Raw genomic sequence first — 19,460 nt, 5'->3', positions numbered from 1 at the left:
AGGGACTGTCTTAGAAAAGCTCATGCTGCAGTGAGGAGGAGGGAGCCTACACTGGGCCCGAGGAGGCTTAAGAATGCTTGTGACAGCACGGCGTGGAGCAGCTCCTTCCCCAAGAAAACGGAGCCGGGAATGGGGCATGTTGTCTAAATTCCTGGTGCTTTGTAGCATCTCAGAGGCAGTCACACAGCACAGAAACCAGGAGACACGAGTGTGGTGCTGAGCCTGCTCCAGACATTAACATGCGCCCTCGTCGCTTCGGACCTGGAGCCCTTTCCCTCCTGCCTCTTTCAGCCACGGCCCTCCCTGTCCAGGTGCAGACCCCACACGCAGCTCCAGAGGAGAAAGGCTCAGGCTCAGAAGCAACACCCACCTACCAAGAGAAGGCCCGAGGTGGCACGTGGCCGTGGTTCATGCAAGCAGGGCTCCCCTGGGCCCAGCCCGCCCTTCCAGGACCCGCGCCCTCAGCTCCCCAGTGGGGCGGTGCTTCCAGCGGCGCACACAGCTTTATCTGGCGAGCCACTGATCAGAAGACACTTTTTCTGAATTCAAAGAATAAAGCAAAAAGGCCTGAGAACAACTGCTCTGATTTCTTAGCTTTGATGAAGTGCCTTCACTTTGACACTGACAGACTGTTTAACTACATGAGGGATTTTTTTTCCTTAGCACTTTTACCTCATTGAGGGTTTTATGACGTTTCCACTGGCAAATGCAGAGATATCATCTTTCTCTTGGAAACCAGCTGAACGTGTTCCATTTTCACAAAATGATGTGAAATTGTAAACATTTTATATCATTAAATTCAAGGCCTGATCCGTCTTGTGAGAAATACAATTTTAACTTCTTATAAAAGAAGCATGTGTATTACTAAAATAGTAATGTCTTTAGTCGTTATATCCAAAGAAATGGCTTGGGCTTGGATGAGGAATAGCTCTCGCTTTGGGGCGGTTCTGAGCCAACCCTACAGGCGCTGTGGTACCATCCTCTGACTTTGCAGGAAAACATTTCCCGGCTGTGGAACATCTGATCAGAGGCACTCTCGTCAAATGATGGAAGTTCGTGGAAATGCCCATTTGCTCATGATGGCAACAGGCCTGTGCGTCTGGGGACAGTGCCGAGTGGCCATGTGTCGGTTTCTGAGGCGATCCTGCATTTGCAGGTCATGCCAGGGAAGCTGCTGTGTGGGGTAAACTTGGGACAAGCTGGGACCGATTCCGGCTTAGGCCAGAGCTGCCGTCGCCTGCAGTGCCCCTTTGTGCCAACGCTCTCACCAGCTGCTCAGGCCTGCCTCCTGGCCACCCGGTCACCCTGCCCTTCCAGAGCGCAGCCACACCTGGGTCCAGCAGAAGTCCCACCTTCCCGTCAAGCTATGGTTCTCCTGGCCCTGCGGGGCGTCCTTGTAGGCTTTCTCATTGGTCGGCGGGAACGTCCTAAGGCTCTCATGGCCTCACTGCTATGGTGTTCCACCTTCCACCAGAGGGAAGACAGTGCAAAGGTCCCATCGGGCATTCGTCAGGTGTGGAGAACTGGGGCACCCTAGCCTTGGCTGGCGGGGCCTCAGCGGCAGTACTCCTGCTCGATGCTGGCCATCAGCTCCTCCTCCGAGTAGTCGTAGGCGATGGCTGACTGCCTCTCGGGCCTCTTGTGGCTGCTGCCTGGGGCTCTGGGGGCCAGAAGCACAGACAGCGGTGTCAGGAGACAGGGTGTCGCCTTCAAACTCATTATCTCTACTGGACAACCAGAATGGCCCCTTTATGGAATTCTGATCCATCCTAAAACCAACCCAAAGCCTTTTTGCCCTGGGGACACGTCTCAGTCTCTTGCATGAGTGGGCAGGCCTCGGCCTGTTCTCTGGTTTCATCTCCCTGGCCTCAGCCACCAAGACCTTCGCTGATGAGGGAGCCAGCGCCTGCAGGGTGAGGGCTCGAGGGTGGGAGGACCCTCTTCAAATCCCAGCTCTGCCACTTATTAGCTCAGGTACAATGTTTTTCTCTAAAATGGAGCTGTGGTCATAGGTTCATTCTGAGGCATAAATAAGATAATGCATGGACAGCATGTGACACTGAACCTTGCCCTCAGCAAATGGGAGCTATGGCGTCACAGCCATTTGCCTGATTTACTCCCTGCTCCTGCACCTCCAGGGTGCTGGGAGCTCACAGGACCTGCTGAGGGTGAGCTGAGATGCCGAAGGTCATGTGTCTAGCACGGAGCTTGGCGCCAGGAAGCAGTGGGCAGAAACAGCTCCCAGCACAGCAGTATTCTAAGGTCCCAGCAAAGAGCCTGGTATGGAGGAGAGGCCCAACCAGCGCTACTTCCTGTCCCCTCCCGGGCTCACTGAAGAGGCCAGTGAGAAGGAATGCGGAAAAGGACGAGGCACCTGGAACACCCTGAAGGGCAACAGGGTCTCGTGGCCAAGCCAGGGGATTGAGCAGGAAGCCAGCTGTCCAACAGGCATCCCAGGGCGTCACTGCTGGGTCTGGGGGCTTCCCAGCAGGAAAAACACCTCTAGGGAGTCACCCAAGCCAGCACCGTTAGCAAATGAGAAATGACTTGCCCACAGTCACAGTGACCTGGCAGCAGACCCCTCCCACTGGCAGGTGCAGGGCAGTGCCCTTGGGAATCTGCATAGTGAGTGAGGAGGAGGAAAAGGCCCAGGGCTCTGCGCGGTGCTGACAGGGCCGCCCTCGGCCTTGGCTGCCGGTGTGAGCGGGGAGAGCCGTGTACGCGTTCTGCTGCTGCCATGCTGGTGCCCCAACGCCCAGAGCCAGCCCCAACATCCTACTTGACAGCAGTGGCCAGCGCATTCAGCTCGGCATTCAAGGCCCTCTTACATTTCCAAACACCCCTCTTGTCCACTCCTTTCCACAGACCTTGTGCTAACCGCCAGCAGCCTGTGTGCCGTGTCCCGAATAAGTGATGTGTTCAGACCTGTGTGTCTGGCTTATTCGGCTCCTGCCACCTGGACCACCGGTTCCTCCCTTCTCTCTCCTCCCTGAACTCCTTCCTCCGAGGGTCCTGCCAACCATTTAAACACCAGCTCCTCCGTGAGCCCAGGCTGCTTCTGTCCCCTCTGACCTGCTGTGGCCTGCACTTCTGAAGAGGCCTCCCTGTCCAGGGAGGGACCTCTGCCAAGGTTTGGTACGTAAGGGAAGCCAGCAAGATTCTTGCCCCCAAACCATTTGGAATTGGTAATAAGAATAGCCATTAAGCCAGAATTTTCACAACTTTTCACATCCGTGGTTTTGAGCAGTAGTCATCGGCATCCAGGGACAAGGTGCAGATCACTGTCACCCCATTAGACACAAGAAAACTAAAGTGGGAATGGGTCAGGGGTCCAGGGTCACCCCAGCCGCTCCTTCCAGTGTGCCCCCTCCCACTGGCTGCTTCCGGTGCCCTGAAAGCCTCACGCAGCGCAGGGCCGTGTGGAAGGCCAGGAACAGACGAGCCCAGGTCTCTGGGCCTGGGGTCCTCAGTGGGCACTTTCCGGGGGTTTTAAATACATTTTCCTGATAACACCATCATGGGACAGTGGAGTCCATCTGTCTCCCCTCTAGGCTGCAAACTCCTGACGGCCAAGGTCTGTGTCTCAATCCAGGTGAATGAGTGAGAGGGGGATGGGAAATGCCCTGTGTGATCTGGGTCATGGCCTTTTTCACGGGAAGGCCAGAGGTGCTGTGAGACTGTAAGGCTTTTGCACTTTCCCAGGACAGGGACCGTCCTCTGAGGGGTAGAGCTTTGCATGTAAAGAGAGAGCTGCATCTGGAAAAGAAGCTGGGACCTGGAGAAAAATGGGAGCAATGAGCATTCTGGGAGCAGCTGGAGCAAACAGAACAGCCTGTGGCTTCGGGCAGAGACGAGCTTCCCTGTACTTACTCGGAGACGCTGCTGCTCTCGGGATGGCCTTCAGCACTCTGTGTAGGGGACACCTGGAGAAGGACAAAAGGAAGAGGCATCAGAAGGTTGTCAGTGGTGCAGCCTCCTAACGTTCTGGCTTTCTGCTGATGGACGATGGACATTCAACCAACCCAGGACCCGAGAAAGCAGAGCCAGAAAGGCTCCCTCCAGACATCTAGTTTACCCACTCATTTTACAGGTGGGAAATTGAGGCTGCAGGAGGGGGGCACCTTACAAAGCTCACACAGGCTCCCCCTTCCTAGACAGCTACCTGGCCAGCACCCCCATCTCCCACCTCACGACCTGCACCTGAACGCCTTCCCTGAGGTGCCCCAGTGCGTCTCCATCCTAAGTCAAGGGTGCACACGCGTAGTACATGTGACGCAGCACAGCCTTGACAGTAAGCTGAAGCAAGTCTTCCCACCTGTTTTGTTTTCAAAAGGCTTGACTATTCTTGGTTCTTTGTACTTTCATATGTATGTACTGGACTCAGCTTGTCCCCCCTTGGGGATTTTGTTGGGCTTGTATTTACTATACAGATCATTTTAGGGGGAATTGATATCTTTATAGTAATAAGTCTTCTGATTTATAAACAGGGAATATATTCATTCAGGGCTTCTTAGACGTCTTTTAAGAAGTCTTATCATTTTCCCTGTAGAGGCTGTGGATATCTCCTTTTAGACCAATTCCTAGATATTTGATACTTATGCTGTTATCAGTGTTATCTTTTTTAGATGGAATTTTATTTTTTACCTGCTTGTTGCTGTAGATATATGACTGAAATATATATATATGGTATGTGTGTAGGGGGTGTTTAGCAGTCTTACTAAACTCTTTTATTAGTCCTAATTATTTATAGATACTTTGGTATTTTCACATCAGCTGGGAATAATGACCATTTGGTTTTTTCCCTTTCCGGTCCTTATACAGTTTTTCCCGATCCTTTCTGCACTGGCTAGGACCTCCAGTAAGTACTACACTGGAAAGAAGTGATGATAACAGGCGTCTTTGTCTTGTCCCTTTATTGAAAGTTTTCATTGCTTCACAGCTTCCTAGGTTTGCTGTGGTTTTCTCCTTGAGCGATCCTGTATCACATCCTTGCCTCTCTTTGCTGTGTCCTCTGTTTTCTTCTATTCACCTTTGTCTAATCTCATGTTAACCCATACCATAAAAATCTTTCATTTTGTTTATTGTATTTTTCATTTCTACAAGTTCCATTTGGTTCTTTTTCAAAAATGCTAGGTCACTTCTTATAGGTCCATGTCCTTTGCAGGTAGTTTCCTTAAACGTAATAAACATAGTTGATTATAGTCTCTGTCTGGTAATCCAAATAACTAAAGTCTTCATTGATCTAGTTTTGTTATCTATTGTTTCTTGGTTCCTTAGGTAGTTGGTTATTTTTTAGTGTGTGCTGCGTTGTTATCCTTGGGAATTTCTTTGTGGGTATTCTCTGAGGCCTAAGTGGAAGATGACTTCCTCCAGAGAGGACGTGCATTTGCTCTTGCCAGGCACCTTAGGAGGCATTCCGGTCTGAGACCACTTTAAATTAGTAAGCGGGCATTTTCCCGCCAAATCGCGTCGTAACACGGGGCTTTTTTGACATTTTCTCGCCAAAATTAGACTTTCCGTAAATATTCATATCTTTCGATCTATTTGATATTTTTCTATGAAACTTTCAGTGTTTTAGTTTAAAAAGAGGTCTCTATTTATTTACTTTGCAAAATATGTGTTATTCTATTTTTTATGTACACAAAATTACTACATTCTAGGTAAACATAGAAAAAAACACTCTTTCACAGTCAAAATAATTTTATGTATACAAAATTACAATATGTTTTCGAAATTTTCAACAGATCTTATAAAAAAAACTATAACCTAATAGTGCTTCACTGTGTGGTAGCGTTCAAAACACTTTCCTTTGTGCAGGGGTACATTACAAAACTTGCACATGTACCGCGTTTCACTGCGGTACGCTTTCGCTTTGGCAGGAATAATTAGATAAATTGTCAACAAACAATTCATCGTCACTCTCGTATGTATCTTGATTCATGTCCAGGGATAATAAAATTATCACTTTCAAAAATAGTATTTATCAGAAAAGAAACTAGAGGCAGTTCAAAAAAAACTATGATTTTGCACCAATCACAACAGTAGTTAGGTATTTTGTACGAAATTTCAGTAATTTAAAACAAAAAATATTTTATAAAAGCAGAATGAACTCAGAAACACGAAAGTAAGACGTCCGAACGAAAGCAGTATAATGGAGTCACTGGAGACACGAACAAAAATGCAAAAACTAAATCCTTTGTTGGAATCATTGTGTCTTTTTTTGGTAAATATTACCGCTATTTACTTTTATGGCTATTGTTTTTGTTCGGTCCCAAATTTATTGTATCGGCAGGTAGACGCATAAGGTACCGCTGACAATAGATAATGCGTAGTCCGTCACCCGTTTGGCGCCCTTGTTTACAAGTTTCCCGCGTCCCACCGCTTAGCGGAACAAAACGAGTTAACTCGTCTCCCGCGCTTTGGTATCAAAAGCGATATGACGAGTTTACTCGTTTCCCGCAAAAAATGTGTTAAATCTATGTGTGTAGATATTTTGGGCCACCCAGTGATGGGAATTTGGGCTGCAACCCTAAAAGGTGGTTAGACCGTGGTTATAGCTTCTCTGCTTTGTTACCCTCCTGCTCTCTTCTGTGCTGTTACACATTACTTGCAATCCCTAGGGATACATACAATGGAATATTATTCAGTCTTAAAGGACCACTGAGGGTCCTAGTTTATGAGGGATCTACTATTAGATTCCTTACTTTCATTGGACCCTAAATTCTGTTCCCTTTACTCTTGGACACCATCGGACACAAAGCCAAGTTCACTTCAATGCACTGGCCAGAAAAGGTTGTTCTTGCCGGCCTGGCATTATCTCCGAGGGGACACTGGCCACATAGCAAAGGTGCACAGCCCTGCTCCAGGGGTACCCAAGGAGCCAACTGTGGCTGCTGGTGGCTGCTGAGCTTGCGACGGGAGTCAATCTTCACTGCACATTTCTCGGAAGGCTCACTGTGCCTTTGAAGAGTATAAAGATGAAATGACTCCCAAGTCAGCAAGGAATTCACAATGGGAAGAGGGATAGAGAATGGGGATGGGGCAGTGAAGGACAGAGAGAGGAGGGAAAGACACACACACATACACACACACACCCTCCACTGCTGCGAGAAGCAGCCCATTCCAGCTCAGGGCAGCCCAGACTATCTCAAAGTTCTTTGTAATTTTCTTTTTATCAAACAAAAATTTTAATTGGCAAACATAACCTGAAATTTACCATCTTAACCATTTTTAAGTATACAGTTCAGTATTAGGTACATTCACATTGTTGTGTGACCAATCTCAAGAACTCTTTCCATGTAACAAAACTGAAACTGTCCCCATTAAACAACAACTCTCACCCCTCAACCCCCTGGCAACCACCATTCTACGTTCTGTCCTATGAATCTGACTCCTTTAGACACCTCGTCTAGGTGGAATCACACAATATTTGTCCTCTTGTGTCTGGCTTATTTCATTAGCATAATGTGCCCAAGGTTCATCCATGTAGCGTGTACCAGAATTTCCTTCCTCCTTAAGACTGAATAACACTCAGTTGTATGGAATACAGTTGGCCCTCCATATCCACAGGTTCTGCACCCCCAGATTCAGCCAACTGCTGATGGAAAATATTCGGAAAAACAAAATGTGTGGCTGAAATGCACGGTGTCGTCAGGACAGCGAGGGCTGCATCGTACCGGACACGTATGGACTATTATTTGTCATTAACACAGTATAACAAGTAAATAATACAGTAGAACAACTTTTTACATGGCATTTACATTATATTAGGTGGTATTAGTAACCTAGAGATGATTTAAAGTATACGGGAGGTTGTGCATAGGTTACATGCAAAAACGACACCATTTTATACAAGGGACTTGAGCATCCGTGGATTTTGGTATCCGCAGGGGGACATGGAACCAGTCCCCTATGGTTACGTACTGAGGGACAACTGCACCACATTCTTTATCCATTTTGTTCATGATTTTGTATATCCATCCGTCGATGGACACTTGCATTGCTTCCACCTTTTAGCTATTGGGAATAACGCTCCTATGAACATGGGTGTACAGATGCCTATTTGAGACGCTCAAATTCTTTCAATTCTCGTGGGTAGATAGTATAAGATAGTATATGTCTCTTACATTGACACAATCAGCCTCCCTACAGCTTCCAATACTGGGCCTGGTTATAGTCTCAGGGGCAACACAGAAGAAAAGTAATACTTCGACCCAACCATCCTTCAGCTGTTTTTTATAAAGTCTTTCTATAGAGACCCTAGTTCCCTCTTGTCAGTTTCTGCTGGAACCAGCTTTTGCTGTCACCTGCCGTGGCTTTGCTTTTCATCACCAGATTTCAAGGTGTTGTTACAGATGCAGTTTTTCCCATCAGGAGGGCACAAGACTAGAATCAAACATCTCCAGGAAGCCCGGGCTCCACTTCTTCACGCTGCTCTGCTTACTACTAACGGGGACATACTGGAGGCCTCCCTTGCAGGGCAGGGACGACGGGCACACCATCACGTCTGAGCTGTACACTCTAAAACTGCATTCCGAAAGAAAGGTCATGCTCTTTCCTTTGTCATTTCCCTAACGGCTCAGCCTTATTACACCTGTTCAGTTTTCACCCGTGTTTCTTTCTGTGCCTGCAGTTTGAATTTGTGGTCCTTTCTCTCATCAATTTGTCGCCGCCTTTAACTTGCCTTTCTCAGGTGGGAAATGTGTTAGACGCCCTCCCAGCAGTACAGCTTGTTAAAGCAGCCAGGGGAGCTTGGATGAAACGTGAAGACACAGCAGCCCCTGCTGGCTGGTCCAGGCCTAGCGCAGACACAAGCTTCTGCCACCAGCCCGCTGGCGTCCTGCCATCTTGTGGTCAGACATCTGAACCATGGGGGGGGGTGGGGCGGATGGGGGGGGCGGCGCCTGGGCTGGGGCCCTGGGAACCCGGCTGAGCTCAGGAAGACGTGCGTGTTTGGGCGGGGCAGGGATGTGTCATCACTCGAGATCCTAGGCAGGCTCTGAAAAACTACAGCTGAAGGAGAAGCAGAGAAAATACGTGGTCTGACAATTAAGTTCGCGAACTCATCCTAGAAAAAGTGCTACATCCCTCATTGCTGAATATCAGGACAGTCACCTTCGAAGGACTCCCCTTAGGAAGCTATGCACCGACGCCAGCACCTAGTCCACCTTCCAAAGCAACTTTGGAACTCTTTTTCTGGAATGGCCATCAGAGCTGTCGTCATATTACCCTTGATGTCCTGAATGTCATCAAAATGTCTTCCTTTCAATATTTCCTTATTTTCGGGTAAAGAAAGAAGTCACTGGGGGCCAGATCAGGTGAGAAGGGAGGGTGTTCCAATACAGTTATTTGTTTACTGGCTAAAAACTCCCTCACAGACAGGGCCGTGTGAGTTGGTGCATTGTCGTGATGCAGGAGCCATGAATTGTTGGCGAAAAGATCAGGTCGTCTCACTTTTTCACGCAGCCTTTTCAGCACTTCCAAATAGGAAACTTGGTTAACTGTTTGTCCGGTTGGTACAAACTCATAGTGAATAATCCCTCTGATATCAAAAAAGGTTAGCGACATCGTTGCAACAGGTTACCAACTTAATTGTCAGGGCTAGTATGGGAAGAATTGAATGAGATGATCTCTTAGTCTCCTGTGACTCTTACAAGTAGGGTTTTTTGAGAAAAGCGAAGTAGCAACAGTGAGAAAATCCATGACATCGCTTATTTACCAAAATGTATTATATTCTGCTTCTTCTGTTTACAGCGTTCTCCCCTTAACTCTCAATTCTTAACAGCTTTCTATGTACTATATACGTGCACATACCAATGACATATATCTACAATCAACATAGAAGCAGCAGATGTTTGTTTAAAGGATACAGTTTGGTAGGTTTTGACCTGTGCGTATACCTGCTAACCCATCACCACAATGAAGATGCTAAACACGTCCCTCACCTCCTCTGTGCTGCCTCACCTTGCCCCCCCCACCAGCCCTCCCACCTGCAGGAACCACTGACCTGCTTTGTCGCCACTGTCTCAGTCTCATGTGCACCCTCTAGTAGCCTAGATACGTGGAATAGCACAGTGTGCACTCTTTCTTGTCTGGCTTCTTTCACTTAGCATAGTGGTTCTGCGATCCACCCACATGGCCTGTATCAGTAGTTCACTCCCTGTTATTGCTGGGTAATACTCCACTGCATGCATAGACTTCCCCCTTCCTCCTTATCTAAGAATTATCCTTCTTTGAACCCCAGGCTTATCTGATTGGTTGGGTTTTTTTATGTTTCTGTGGGAAATTCTAACATACAGTAGAAAGAACAGTGTACTGGCTCTCCTGGCACCTTGTCTCCCAACCCCAGCAATTTTCAGGATTTTGCCAATCAGGTTCCGCCCTCTCACCACCAGAAGGCGCTGTTGTCCGCACTTCACGGCGTCCCTGGCAGCAAAAGCTGCGGGTGCAGGTGGCCTCGACTGTGAAAGCTGCTCTGCATTGCTAATATGACAAAGAACTTTTTCAAAGGGACCCTCTGACTCTGAGGCCACCAGTCCTAGGGTCCTGGCCTTCAGGAATGTGTTTCCAACGAGAAAGAAATTCAGGGAGACCTGGAGAAGGTAAAGGGAGTAGGATTGGAGGAAAATAACAATAAATTACATTTGTGTAGTGTTTTGTCACTTTATAAAGCACATTCACATACATTTTCACATAATTCTACCAAGCCTCTAGTCAATCAACATTTACTGAGTACTTAACTAGACTCATGAACAGGCGGTAGGTAGGTGACCTGTTTCCTACCCTGTTCGTCCTCCAGACTCAGCCATGACGGACAGCCAGGTCCTTGCACCTGGCCTGCATCCTGGTCCTTACTGGAGACTTGGGCATCACCGTGCTGGACCCACAGGTCTCCAGTGTACATGACAAGACAGCCCTGGGTGGTTGATAAGGCCCTTTACAGCTCTAGCAATCTGTGATTCTCAAACTGTCAAGAAACTAAAGGGATCCTGGACATTAGCCGTCAGGAGGCAAAGTCCAGTGGGAATCGGAATTGGTATCCTGGGGGCTGCCCTCCTTGCTGGTAATGGGGCTCCTGGGCTTTAGGTGTGGAAGGACGTCTGTTCTGGCCAAACCACTGCTGACCATCCTCACTGGAGTCCCCTTTGGGCTTGTCCCAGCTCTGCGGGAACTCACACTCCTGTGCCACGGTTTCCTCAGCATCTCTCAAGCATGCTGCAGCAACGTCCTGTCCACTTCATTTCTGTGCCTTCCCGTGCCCACCAGCACGTGGTAGCAACTGCTGAGGCCTGGCATCAGGCAAGGCACTGTGAGACTCTGCTTCCAACCCTTACAGAGTAGCTGCGTTCCGACCATGGACAGCAGCCAACAGCCGGGTCAACCTGTGTGTTCCTGGGCCACCCCTGCCTTTGCATCTGAGGTTCTCTCTGCCCAGATGCTTTTCTCCAGTTTGCCTGGCTAATGCCACAGACCCTCCTGATTCAGGTCAAGTGCTGTCCTTCTGGAATGCCACCCTGACTTCTCAAGGGCTCAGTGCTCCTCCTGCGGACTCAATGCAGATCTTGAACTGCACTGTATTCTGCTTTCTGTCTGTGTACCCCACCCCTACCCCCGTCAGATTGTGGACTTCAGGGCAAGGACTATGTGACATTTGTGTTCATCTCCAGCACCTAGATCAATGCCCGGCGTACAGTAGGTGCTCAAACAATACCTGAGAGATGACTGAGAGGATGAGTAAGGCGGCCCCTGCACCCTAAGAGTCTATGATACTCAGCGAAGGTGGGGGGGGGCATTCTTTCTATTTTCTTCTCATTTTCACTTTTCAAGTTTCCAAAGCACTTGAAAACTGAACACTAAAAGATTGCTTCTACGCTATCTCAGAATTTCCCCCAATTTTCTCAACTGTTTATCCAGTTTTAGTGTTATATAACAGTGCTGATGCAGCCGTAAAGGAATCCTGTTACATAATTCAGTCCTGCTTACTGCAGCTCACTTTGGGAGAGTAACGGGGAAAGTGAGTAACGGGGAGGAGAGTAACGGGGTGGGGTTGGGCGGGAGGACGGGGTGGGAGGCTGTCTGCAATGTCCAGGGTGGGCCAGTCCCCCCCACCCCCACTGAGGCGTTTCAGGATGCTACTGCTTAGTGGCTGCCCAGGAAGACATTCCCTCAGGTCCCTCAGTTAAGCAGAGCCTGCGGTTGGCTCCCCGGGAGGGGTGCTGCCTGCAGCTTCGCCCTCAAGCCCAGGAGCTGACATTAACCATTTTGTACATTCAGCTCTGCTGGAGGGAAGACTGTCGCCAAACCAGAGTTCTCATTTTTATTGTTTTTCTAGAATAGCAGGGCTGTTGTTACAAGTGTTCTGGAAAAGAGAATCGGAAGCCAAAAAGAGATTCCAGGCATCTTAAAAATAGGCAGTAGTGTGCGAATTGCTTGGCCAGCCAGTGGGAGATCCTGAGGGGTCTGACTCGCAGGGCATCTGTGAACCACTGTTTGGCTCCCGGCCACACCACTTAGCACCTCCTCCACCGGTGTCCCCAGGGACTGCCAAGCGGGGAGGCAGCCGAGAGAAAACAGCACCCCTGGCCAGCTCCCTCCCGGGCTGGAAGGAGCCCGGGAAGCTGCACTTTGCGGGTGGACACAGTTCCAAGAAGAAAGAAAGGGGACCTCTGGCCAGAAGAAAGTCCGAGAGATGCCTTTCTGCCAAGAGACGTCTGTCCCCCTACCCTTTAAGGCTGCTCCCAGCACTGTCACCCCAAACTAGAGGCAGTGAGCACCCAGAGGAGGCAGGCAGGGAGAAAATCAGATGGGAAGGAGAGGCCCTGACCTCGGAGGAATTCGGAGACCGCGAGTCAGCGGGGAGACGCGAGGGGGGGGGGGGCAGAGCATCACGCAGGCCAAGAAGCCCACAGGGGGATGGAGGCGGCTGGGAGGACGAGCAGAGCAGCATCTGGGGAGGGAGGAGCAGGGAGAGAGCAGGGAGGGCATCGGGGTCTGGGGGCCAGGGCGGAGGCCCCGCAGAGACCGCTCCCGGGCGCGGCCGTCGGGGAAGGGACTCCCGGCAGAGACGCGCACACGACACTCACCGGGCTGAGCCCCCCCGCGCCGGCGGCGGGTCGGGGCTGCGCCGGGCCCCGCGAGGCCAGTTCCTCCGCGCCCCAGGCTGCCGACTCGGCCAACAGCTGGTCCAGCAGGCGCAGGGTTTCGTCCCGGCCGTCGCCGGGCGCCGCGGGGCCGGGGTCGGGGCCAGCCGCACCCTCCGCCGCTTCAGCCGCTGCCTGCGGGGCCTCCTCTCGGGCCGCGGGGGTCGCCGAGAACAGCGGCCCCGTCCCGCCTTCGGAGGCCGCCCCGCTGGGCCCCGCTGGCCGGCTGTCGGGGCCGCGCAGCCGCCTCAGGGCCCGGCCGCTCCGGCTGCTGCCGCTGCCCATGGCGCACCCGCCGCCCGCTGAGCAGGCCGGTCGCCGCGGGAGCGGCCCAGGGGCGGGGACGCGGCCGGGGGTGAACTTGGGCCGGGTGGGGGCGGCCAAGGCACTAGCGCTGGGGGGGCGCCGGGGGCGGGGGTGAGAACCTGGGCTTGGGTGGGGGGACGAGATCCGGGGGCGGGGACGCGGAAGGGGGCGCGGCTTGGGGCGGGGGTGTGGACCCCGGCCTGGCGAGTTGGTGCGAGAGCGAGAGCCAGGGGCGGGGTAACGGGATGGCGGGGGGACCGGGGCGGGGGGCGCGGGGGCTCGATGCAACTGGGTCGTGGAGACACCCCCTACTCCGTCTCCCTCCACCGTCTCCCTCCACCGCCCCGCCACCGCCTCGGGTCCGGCCCCTTCTAGCCGGGTCTCCGCAGCCTGGAAGAACCGAAGACATTGGGGCTCCGAGCGGCCTGGGGTGAACTCCGCAGGGCTTTCTGTGCGTTGGTGGGAAGCACACCCAAGGCAAACGCTCATCGACAGGTTTGCGTGGGGTGCGGGTGGGATCACTGAGGGGACGTCACAGACTTGTCCTTCCGGAGCTTACAGGACCACGGGCGACTTCACCTCTCGCAGCCTCCTATTCCTCAGACGTTCAATTGGGGACGCGGCAGGGCATGAAAATACCGCTGAGGGTTGAGTAATATTAAGGAACGTGCAGGGCCTGGCACCTCAGGTGCCTGCCCCCCCACCCCCCCCCCGCGCACCCACAGACCTGAGACGGACAGAAGGAGGGAAGGGGCGATCCTCACGGACGGCCCCTCCTGCCTTTCAGCGGAGGCGAGCGCAGCAGCTGGCAGTGAGGCCCCTCGTTTTCCCATCCCGCTCCTGCCCCTTCTGAGATCTGGCTCCTGAACGCTGAGACTCATCAAAAAGTAATCACGTTTGGGAAAGAAAAAAATTAAAAAGAGGGAGACAGAGAAAGCATGCTTTCCGCACAAGAAGAAAGCAAAGGAAATACCAGTAGTACTGATCATAATTCATTCTAGGTTTTGGTCAATGGATAGAGAAAAAAGAAAGAGGGAGGAAGGGAGGGAGAAAGATGCTTATTTTTAAGTGAACTAACCCCACAACAAAAGCAGGAAACGCCCCAAAGCTGTTAGGCTCAACCCCAGTGATGTTAGTGGTGGTCGTCCTTGTATTTTTCTTCGACTTGGTTGCTGCTTCTCTCTTCCCCACTTATTTACAAAACTAGCCTTTCCCAAGCTGGACAACTCACATGTCCTGGGTTTAACTCATATGTGTTGACTTGACATTAAGCTGAATCCAGAATGGACTGCAGAGTAATTGTATAAATGAAATGTTGGCCAACTTTTCCAAACCACACACTTGAAATTTTATTATTTTATCACTTTGGGAGCAGGCATCAAAAACTTTTGCCCAAGAAAAAGGAATAAACATGGGATACAAGTCCATAGCCATTTGTTTTAGTATCCAGAGACTATGGAGGTATTTATAACCTCCCTCTTTTTTTTTTTTTTTTTTTTAGATGTACTATCTTAACCATCTAGGTGCAGGAGTTGGGGCAAATACCTTATTTTATGTCATTTGGGTGTTCTAAGTCCACAGATGTGTCTACTTCAGAAACTATTGACATAAGTATTCTCTTTAAGAAAACAAATCTCATCTTGAAACTCTTTAAGCATGGGGGGGGAAAGCGTTCAGAAGGAAAAATATTTCTTGAACTACATTCAACCAAGTTTAATCATTTAAAGGAAAACATGCTTTACTTCTGCCTAAGCAGAGTCTCTTGTCATGTGACTCATAGTTTATACTCACAGCTCCCTGCGTTTACCTCCCAAGGCAATGGATTTTTCTGACCATTTGATTCCAAGCTTGTTTGCTCAGACTTTCCTAGCTTGCTCGCTTTGGTGAGAGGAATGCCAACCCTGTGTTCTTTCTACTCTGAGAGTGCATTTAAAACCAGCTCCATTTGGAGACCTGGCTCCCATTAGACGTGCAAAAACCCCAGACTGAGTTTATGAGGAGCTTTCTGTAAGCAAACAACCCAAGTTTTCCCACATGACTAAGGCCACCTGAGATCATCTCTTGAAATAAACAAGAATCTCTTTTCCCAAAGGGTTAGCAAAGTCCTAGGAATATTGGCACATTGAAAATGGGGTGTAATCCCTCTTCAGGAAGCATCCTGGCAGCCACACTTCTCCAGCTGACAGATTTCTTTTGTGCAGTAACTGTGGTGGTGGCCGGTGAGGCGGGTGGAAGATGAGGCCCAGTTTGGGAGCTGTCTGCCTAACTCCTGGAAAAATAAGAACGAATTATACTTTGGGAGAGAACTGCAGTTGTTGGTACTCTGAGCAGGAAATGTGTCCTGAGTGGTGTTTCCCTTGGCAACAGGACTAGCCTGGCATCTGGAGATGAAGGGGGTCCTCTCCTTACCACAGCTCCAGGACCACCCCCATTACAGTGGGATGCCAAATGCTATCCCCCTGTCAAAGCCCTACTCAACTGCTCTTCTTCAGGGACCCTCCAGATCTGCAATCCCAGCTCAGACCTCTACAATTTTCACCGCCGCTGACACGTCACTAGGTGTTACACAGGACAGATACATTGCGTAGGGGTTGGTTATTCTGAATATGCAGAAAGGTAACATTTACGAGTATATTCAGATGGGTAATGAGGTAGCATTTGGAACAGGCAAGCCGGGCTTCTATTTTGAATACTTAATCAGTAATGTGAGAAAGCCACAGCGCTATCAATTATTGCTGAGACATGGACAGTGGTGTCTCATAGAATTGCTGTTGTCTTCGTGCAAAGTGTCCAAGCTTTGCATCTGGACTCATGGTTTCCCCACTGAGAGGGCTGAGGGGAGAGATGTAAGGAAGAGCCAGCGCTATTCATTAAAGACAATTAATGAGTTGCAGAACCCCTTTGCAGTATTTACTCAGAAATAAGATTAAGTCCTCAGAGCTGGCACGCATACATCGTGATTAATTTGGCCCATTCTGTAACATTGTATCCTATTGGTTCTGTGTCTCTGGAGAACCCTGACTAATAAAGTAAGTCACATAAAATATCTGAGTAATAGAAGAAGCATTATTTTCCTACATTTCTTAAAAAGTTAACACTTCTAGTTGGGACGGTCTTGGGCTTGCTCTGCCACACTGCCGGCCCACGGTTCTGGATAGTTTTGTGCTCCCTTGACTCTAAAGTAAACAAACATAGCCAGCAGTCTCCTACTGGGCGCAAGAGACCTAGACCACAGTGGGTGACTGGGTAAGGATGGGATCAGAGAGAGCAGGAGGTGGGCTCTGACCGGACAGGAGGCAAGTCATTCTTCTGGATCTGAAACGGCCATCGTGACACCCAAATCTGGCCTCCCAGCCCTGAGAGGTGTGGTTCTTTGCACTCACTCAGAATTTGATCACTGGTGTTAAAATTACAAATATTTATAATGCCATAATAACCTTATGACCTGGTCAACGCAGCTTCCTTTTGTATGTGCATGGTGTGTTTAAGAGAACGGATACTTAGAGCTGAAAATAGAGTGTTTCGTTGAGGGGTCAGCAACCTATAGCCAACAAGCCAAGTCTGGCTTCCTTCTGCTTTTGTAAATAAAGTTTTATTGGAACACAGTCATGCCCCATTTTTGCACATCTGGCTGATTTTACGTCACAATGAAGCGCTGAGTAGCTGCTTCAGACACTGTCCTGCAAAGCCTGAAATATTTACCTTCTAGCCCTTTACAGAAAGCTTGCCAATCCCCGGTTTAGTTAAAGCCCTGAGTTTCACCCATTAGTCCCAGATGATATGGTTTATTCATGAAAGAAAAGAAAGTTAATATTAACCACCTAAGAGTTTCAGTAACTTATTTCTGCCTTCATACCTAACAGCATTCTCATCTGGGGCCCCAGGGAAATGTTGAGTTATGAAAGCCAAAGTAAAAAGATTCTTGTAGACAAATCATCCTTCTGAATTTTTAAATTCCTCCTTTTGTACAAACCAGAAGCTAGATCTGAAAGTCATCTTTATTTTTCTACTTCTTCTACAGTTTCTTTTTTGCTTAGAGATAAAATGTTAAAACATTTGCTTTCCCAGTTCTTTCTCTTATTCAGACACAAATAAAAGGGAAAAATCTTTTCAATGTCCAGTTTTGCAAGCATCATCACACTACACTAGGAATATATTAAAAACTATTTTTAATCCACTCAAGAATACTTACCTAAGTGTGTTTTGATTACTTAAACTGAAAGCAAACTTACACCAAAATAAAATTATCAGAAAAGAAACTCAGTCTGTTTGAACAAGTATAAACACCACATACAGTCTATTCGATTCCACTGTGCAAACAAGACAGCTGTGGTAAATAATTAAAATAGAGAAATGTGAAATAACTGGTACAAAATACAGAGAAAGGAAAAATTAACACGAGTTAAAAACTCTGGGAGAGGTCAATTAAGGTCACAGAAAAAACACCACACCTGGGTTTTAAAGGAGGCGCAGAAGGAGAGTCTCCCAAAAAGCAGAGGCCAAGTTACCCGGATGTGGAAGGCACGGGACATTCGGTGCCTGGTATGCCCAGAGGCAAGCACAGAGAAATGCCCTTCCCTGGCGGTACTTAGCTTTACTGCCACAGTGTGGGGAAACAGTACTCTGATTTTTTTTAAAGAATCCTGTGTTGGGAGTGAAATAAAATCCTAAAGGAAAGAAAGGCTTCTATCGGCCCCAGCCCATTTCTTCTTCTGAGTGCCGATGTCACTCTGTCACTTGGATCTCAGTGTGGGGACAGAGCCCCAGAGAGCAGTTTCCAGGCTCTTGGCCTCACGTGGAAAGGTGCTGACTCGCGTAGTAGATGGCCATCAGCTGTGGCTAGTTGGCTGTCAGCTATAACCCTTGAGCCATTGGCCACTAATATAACTGCCGCGGCAATACTGGGGAGTGGAGTCAAGGAGAGTCGTCAGTCAGTTGGCAGAAAAGCGGACAGCAGGTCGCACGTCGTGTGAATCCAGCCTCCAGTGAGACTATAGTGGTATGACTCCCCTACCTATAGTGGTATGGCTCAATGGGTATTCCTTTTCGGCCTAGCCACATCCTGCGTTTTTATGTGGGGAGCGGGAGCAGAGACCCCGCAGGCGCTGTGTACTAACAGCCAGGGCCAGCAAGAGCATCCAGCAAACACCAGATGGTGGAGGCAGCGCTGGAAGGATCTCTGGGTAGCATGTGCTCAGAACAGTCCAGGAAGAGGAAACATGACTCCTCCAGGCCCAGAGCAAGGATTTCAGATCTACCATTTATCGAGGGCTACGGTGTCCTGAGCACTCTGTGAGGTTCTCACGGTTTAACCCTTGGCAGCATTATGGGGTAGTTTCTGTGCTCCTGCATTTGACAGAGCCTTGAGGCTCAGAGAGCCCAAGACACTTGCCCACAGTCACACAGCTAATCAGTGCCAGAACCTTGGACAGTCTCGCTGCAGAGCTCATGTGTCCTGGTGTCTGGCGGTGCCCTCCATGACCAATGAGCCACCCCAATCAGCAGACCAGCAGACAGTTGCATGAAGAGCTTTGGTGGCACTTACAAAGCATGTACCCTGTTCTCTGAGAAGCCTCTCCCAAACGAGGGCTGTACCACCATCTTCCATGCCCTGAAAAGATCCCAGTCCACCTTTCAGTTTGCACAGCCTGGCATACGCGTGCCCACCTCTAGCGATCAATTGCAGGATTTATTTGACTGTGTGTGGTACCTCCACCATCATGACATCGTACATCTCTAAGTCTCTATTGCATCTCTAAGTCCAAATAAGATCTGAACACCAGCTGCCCTTAAGCAAATTTTGGTTCCCATGGTAACTGGGCCACCAGCTTTTCCTGACTGGAACAGTACCAGCAACACCACTGCGGTCTTAGCTCCAAAATGCCACATGCATCTGGTGCCCCTGGCTGCACGCTGTGAAACTCCGGATGGGGTAAGAGGGGTTGAAATGGGGCAGCGGGCGCTCTTCTTACTGGCTGCGTCGTTCTTCCTCCTCAGGAGCAAATTGGGTAGTCG

The 19,460-nt window shown here is 49.6% G+C and overlaps 1 protein-coding gene across 2 annotated transcripts; it reads right to left on the bottom strand.

Moving 5' to 3' along the window:
* Window positions 1-769: 769 nt before the first annotated feature.
* Window positions 770-14,312, bottom strand: CYS1 (cystin 1). Of its 2 annotated transcripts, XM_088796300.1 has the most exons (5): window positions 14,173-14,312; window positions 13,083-14,086; window positions 10,389-10,592; window positions 3,871-3,923; window positions 770-1,660 (listed from the first exon to the last, which is right to left on the bottom strand). In XM_088796300.1, the coding sequence occupies exons 2-5, from the start codon at window positions 13,932-13,934 to the stop codon at window positions 1,555-1,557; spliced, it is 1,215 nt and encodes a 404-aa protein (XP_088652426.1). In that variant the 5' UTR covers window positions 13,935-14,086; window positions 14,173-14,312; the 3' UTR covers window positions 770-1,554. The 2 variants fall into 2 exon arrangements, with proteins under 2 accessions (XP_088652426.1, XP_088652427.1); XM_088796301.1 differs by lacking the exon at window positions 10,389-10,592.
* Between the last annotated feature and the right edge of the window lie 5,148 nt (window positions 14,313-19,460).

This window comes from Rhinolophus sinicus, chromosome 2 (assembly GCF_057876585.1).
Source record: "Rhinolophus sinicus isolate RSI-liver-muscle chromosome 2, RSI-T2T, whole genome shotgun sequence".
Lineage (NCBI taxonomy): Eukaryota > Metazoa > Chordata > Mammalia > Chiroptera > Rhinolophidae > Rhinolophus > Rhinolophus sinicus.
This window is presented reverse-complemented; position numbering and strand designations above follow the sequence as displayed.

What these genes read in the sequence shown, in the direction of transcription:
- CYS1 (XM_088796300.1), bottom strand. Translation starts at nt 13,934, where the DNA reads ATGAGCGTTTGCCTTGGGTGTGCTTCCCACCAACGCACAGAAAGCCCT. An exon ending in GCGCGGGGGGGCTCAGCCCG is followed by an intron (nt 10,593 to 13,082) that starts GTGAGTGTCGTG and finishes TACCTTCTCCAG; the next exon opens with GTCTCCCTGAATTTCTTTCT. An exon ending in GACAACAGCGCCTTCTGGTG is followed by an intron (nt 3,924 to 10,388) that starts GTGAGAGGGCGG and finishes GTCCTTCTCCAG; the next exon opens with GTGTCCCCTACACAGAGTGC.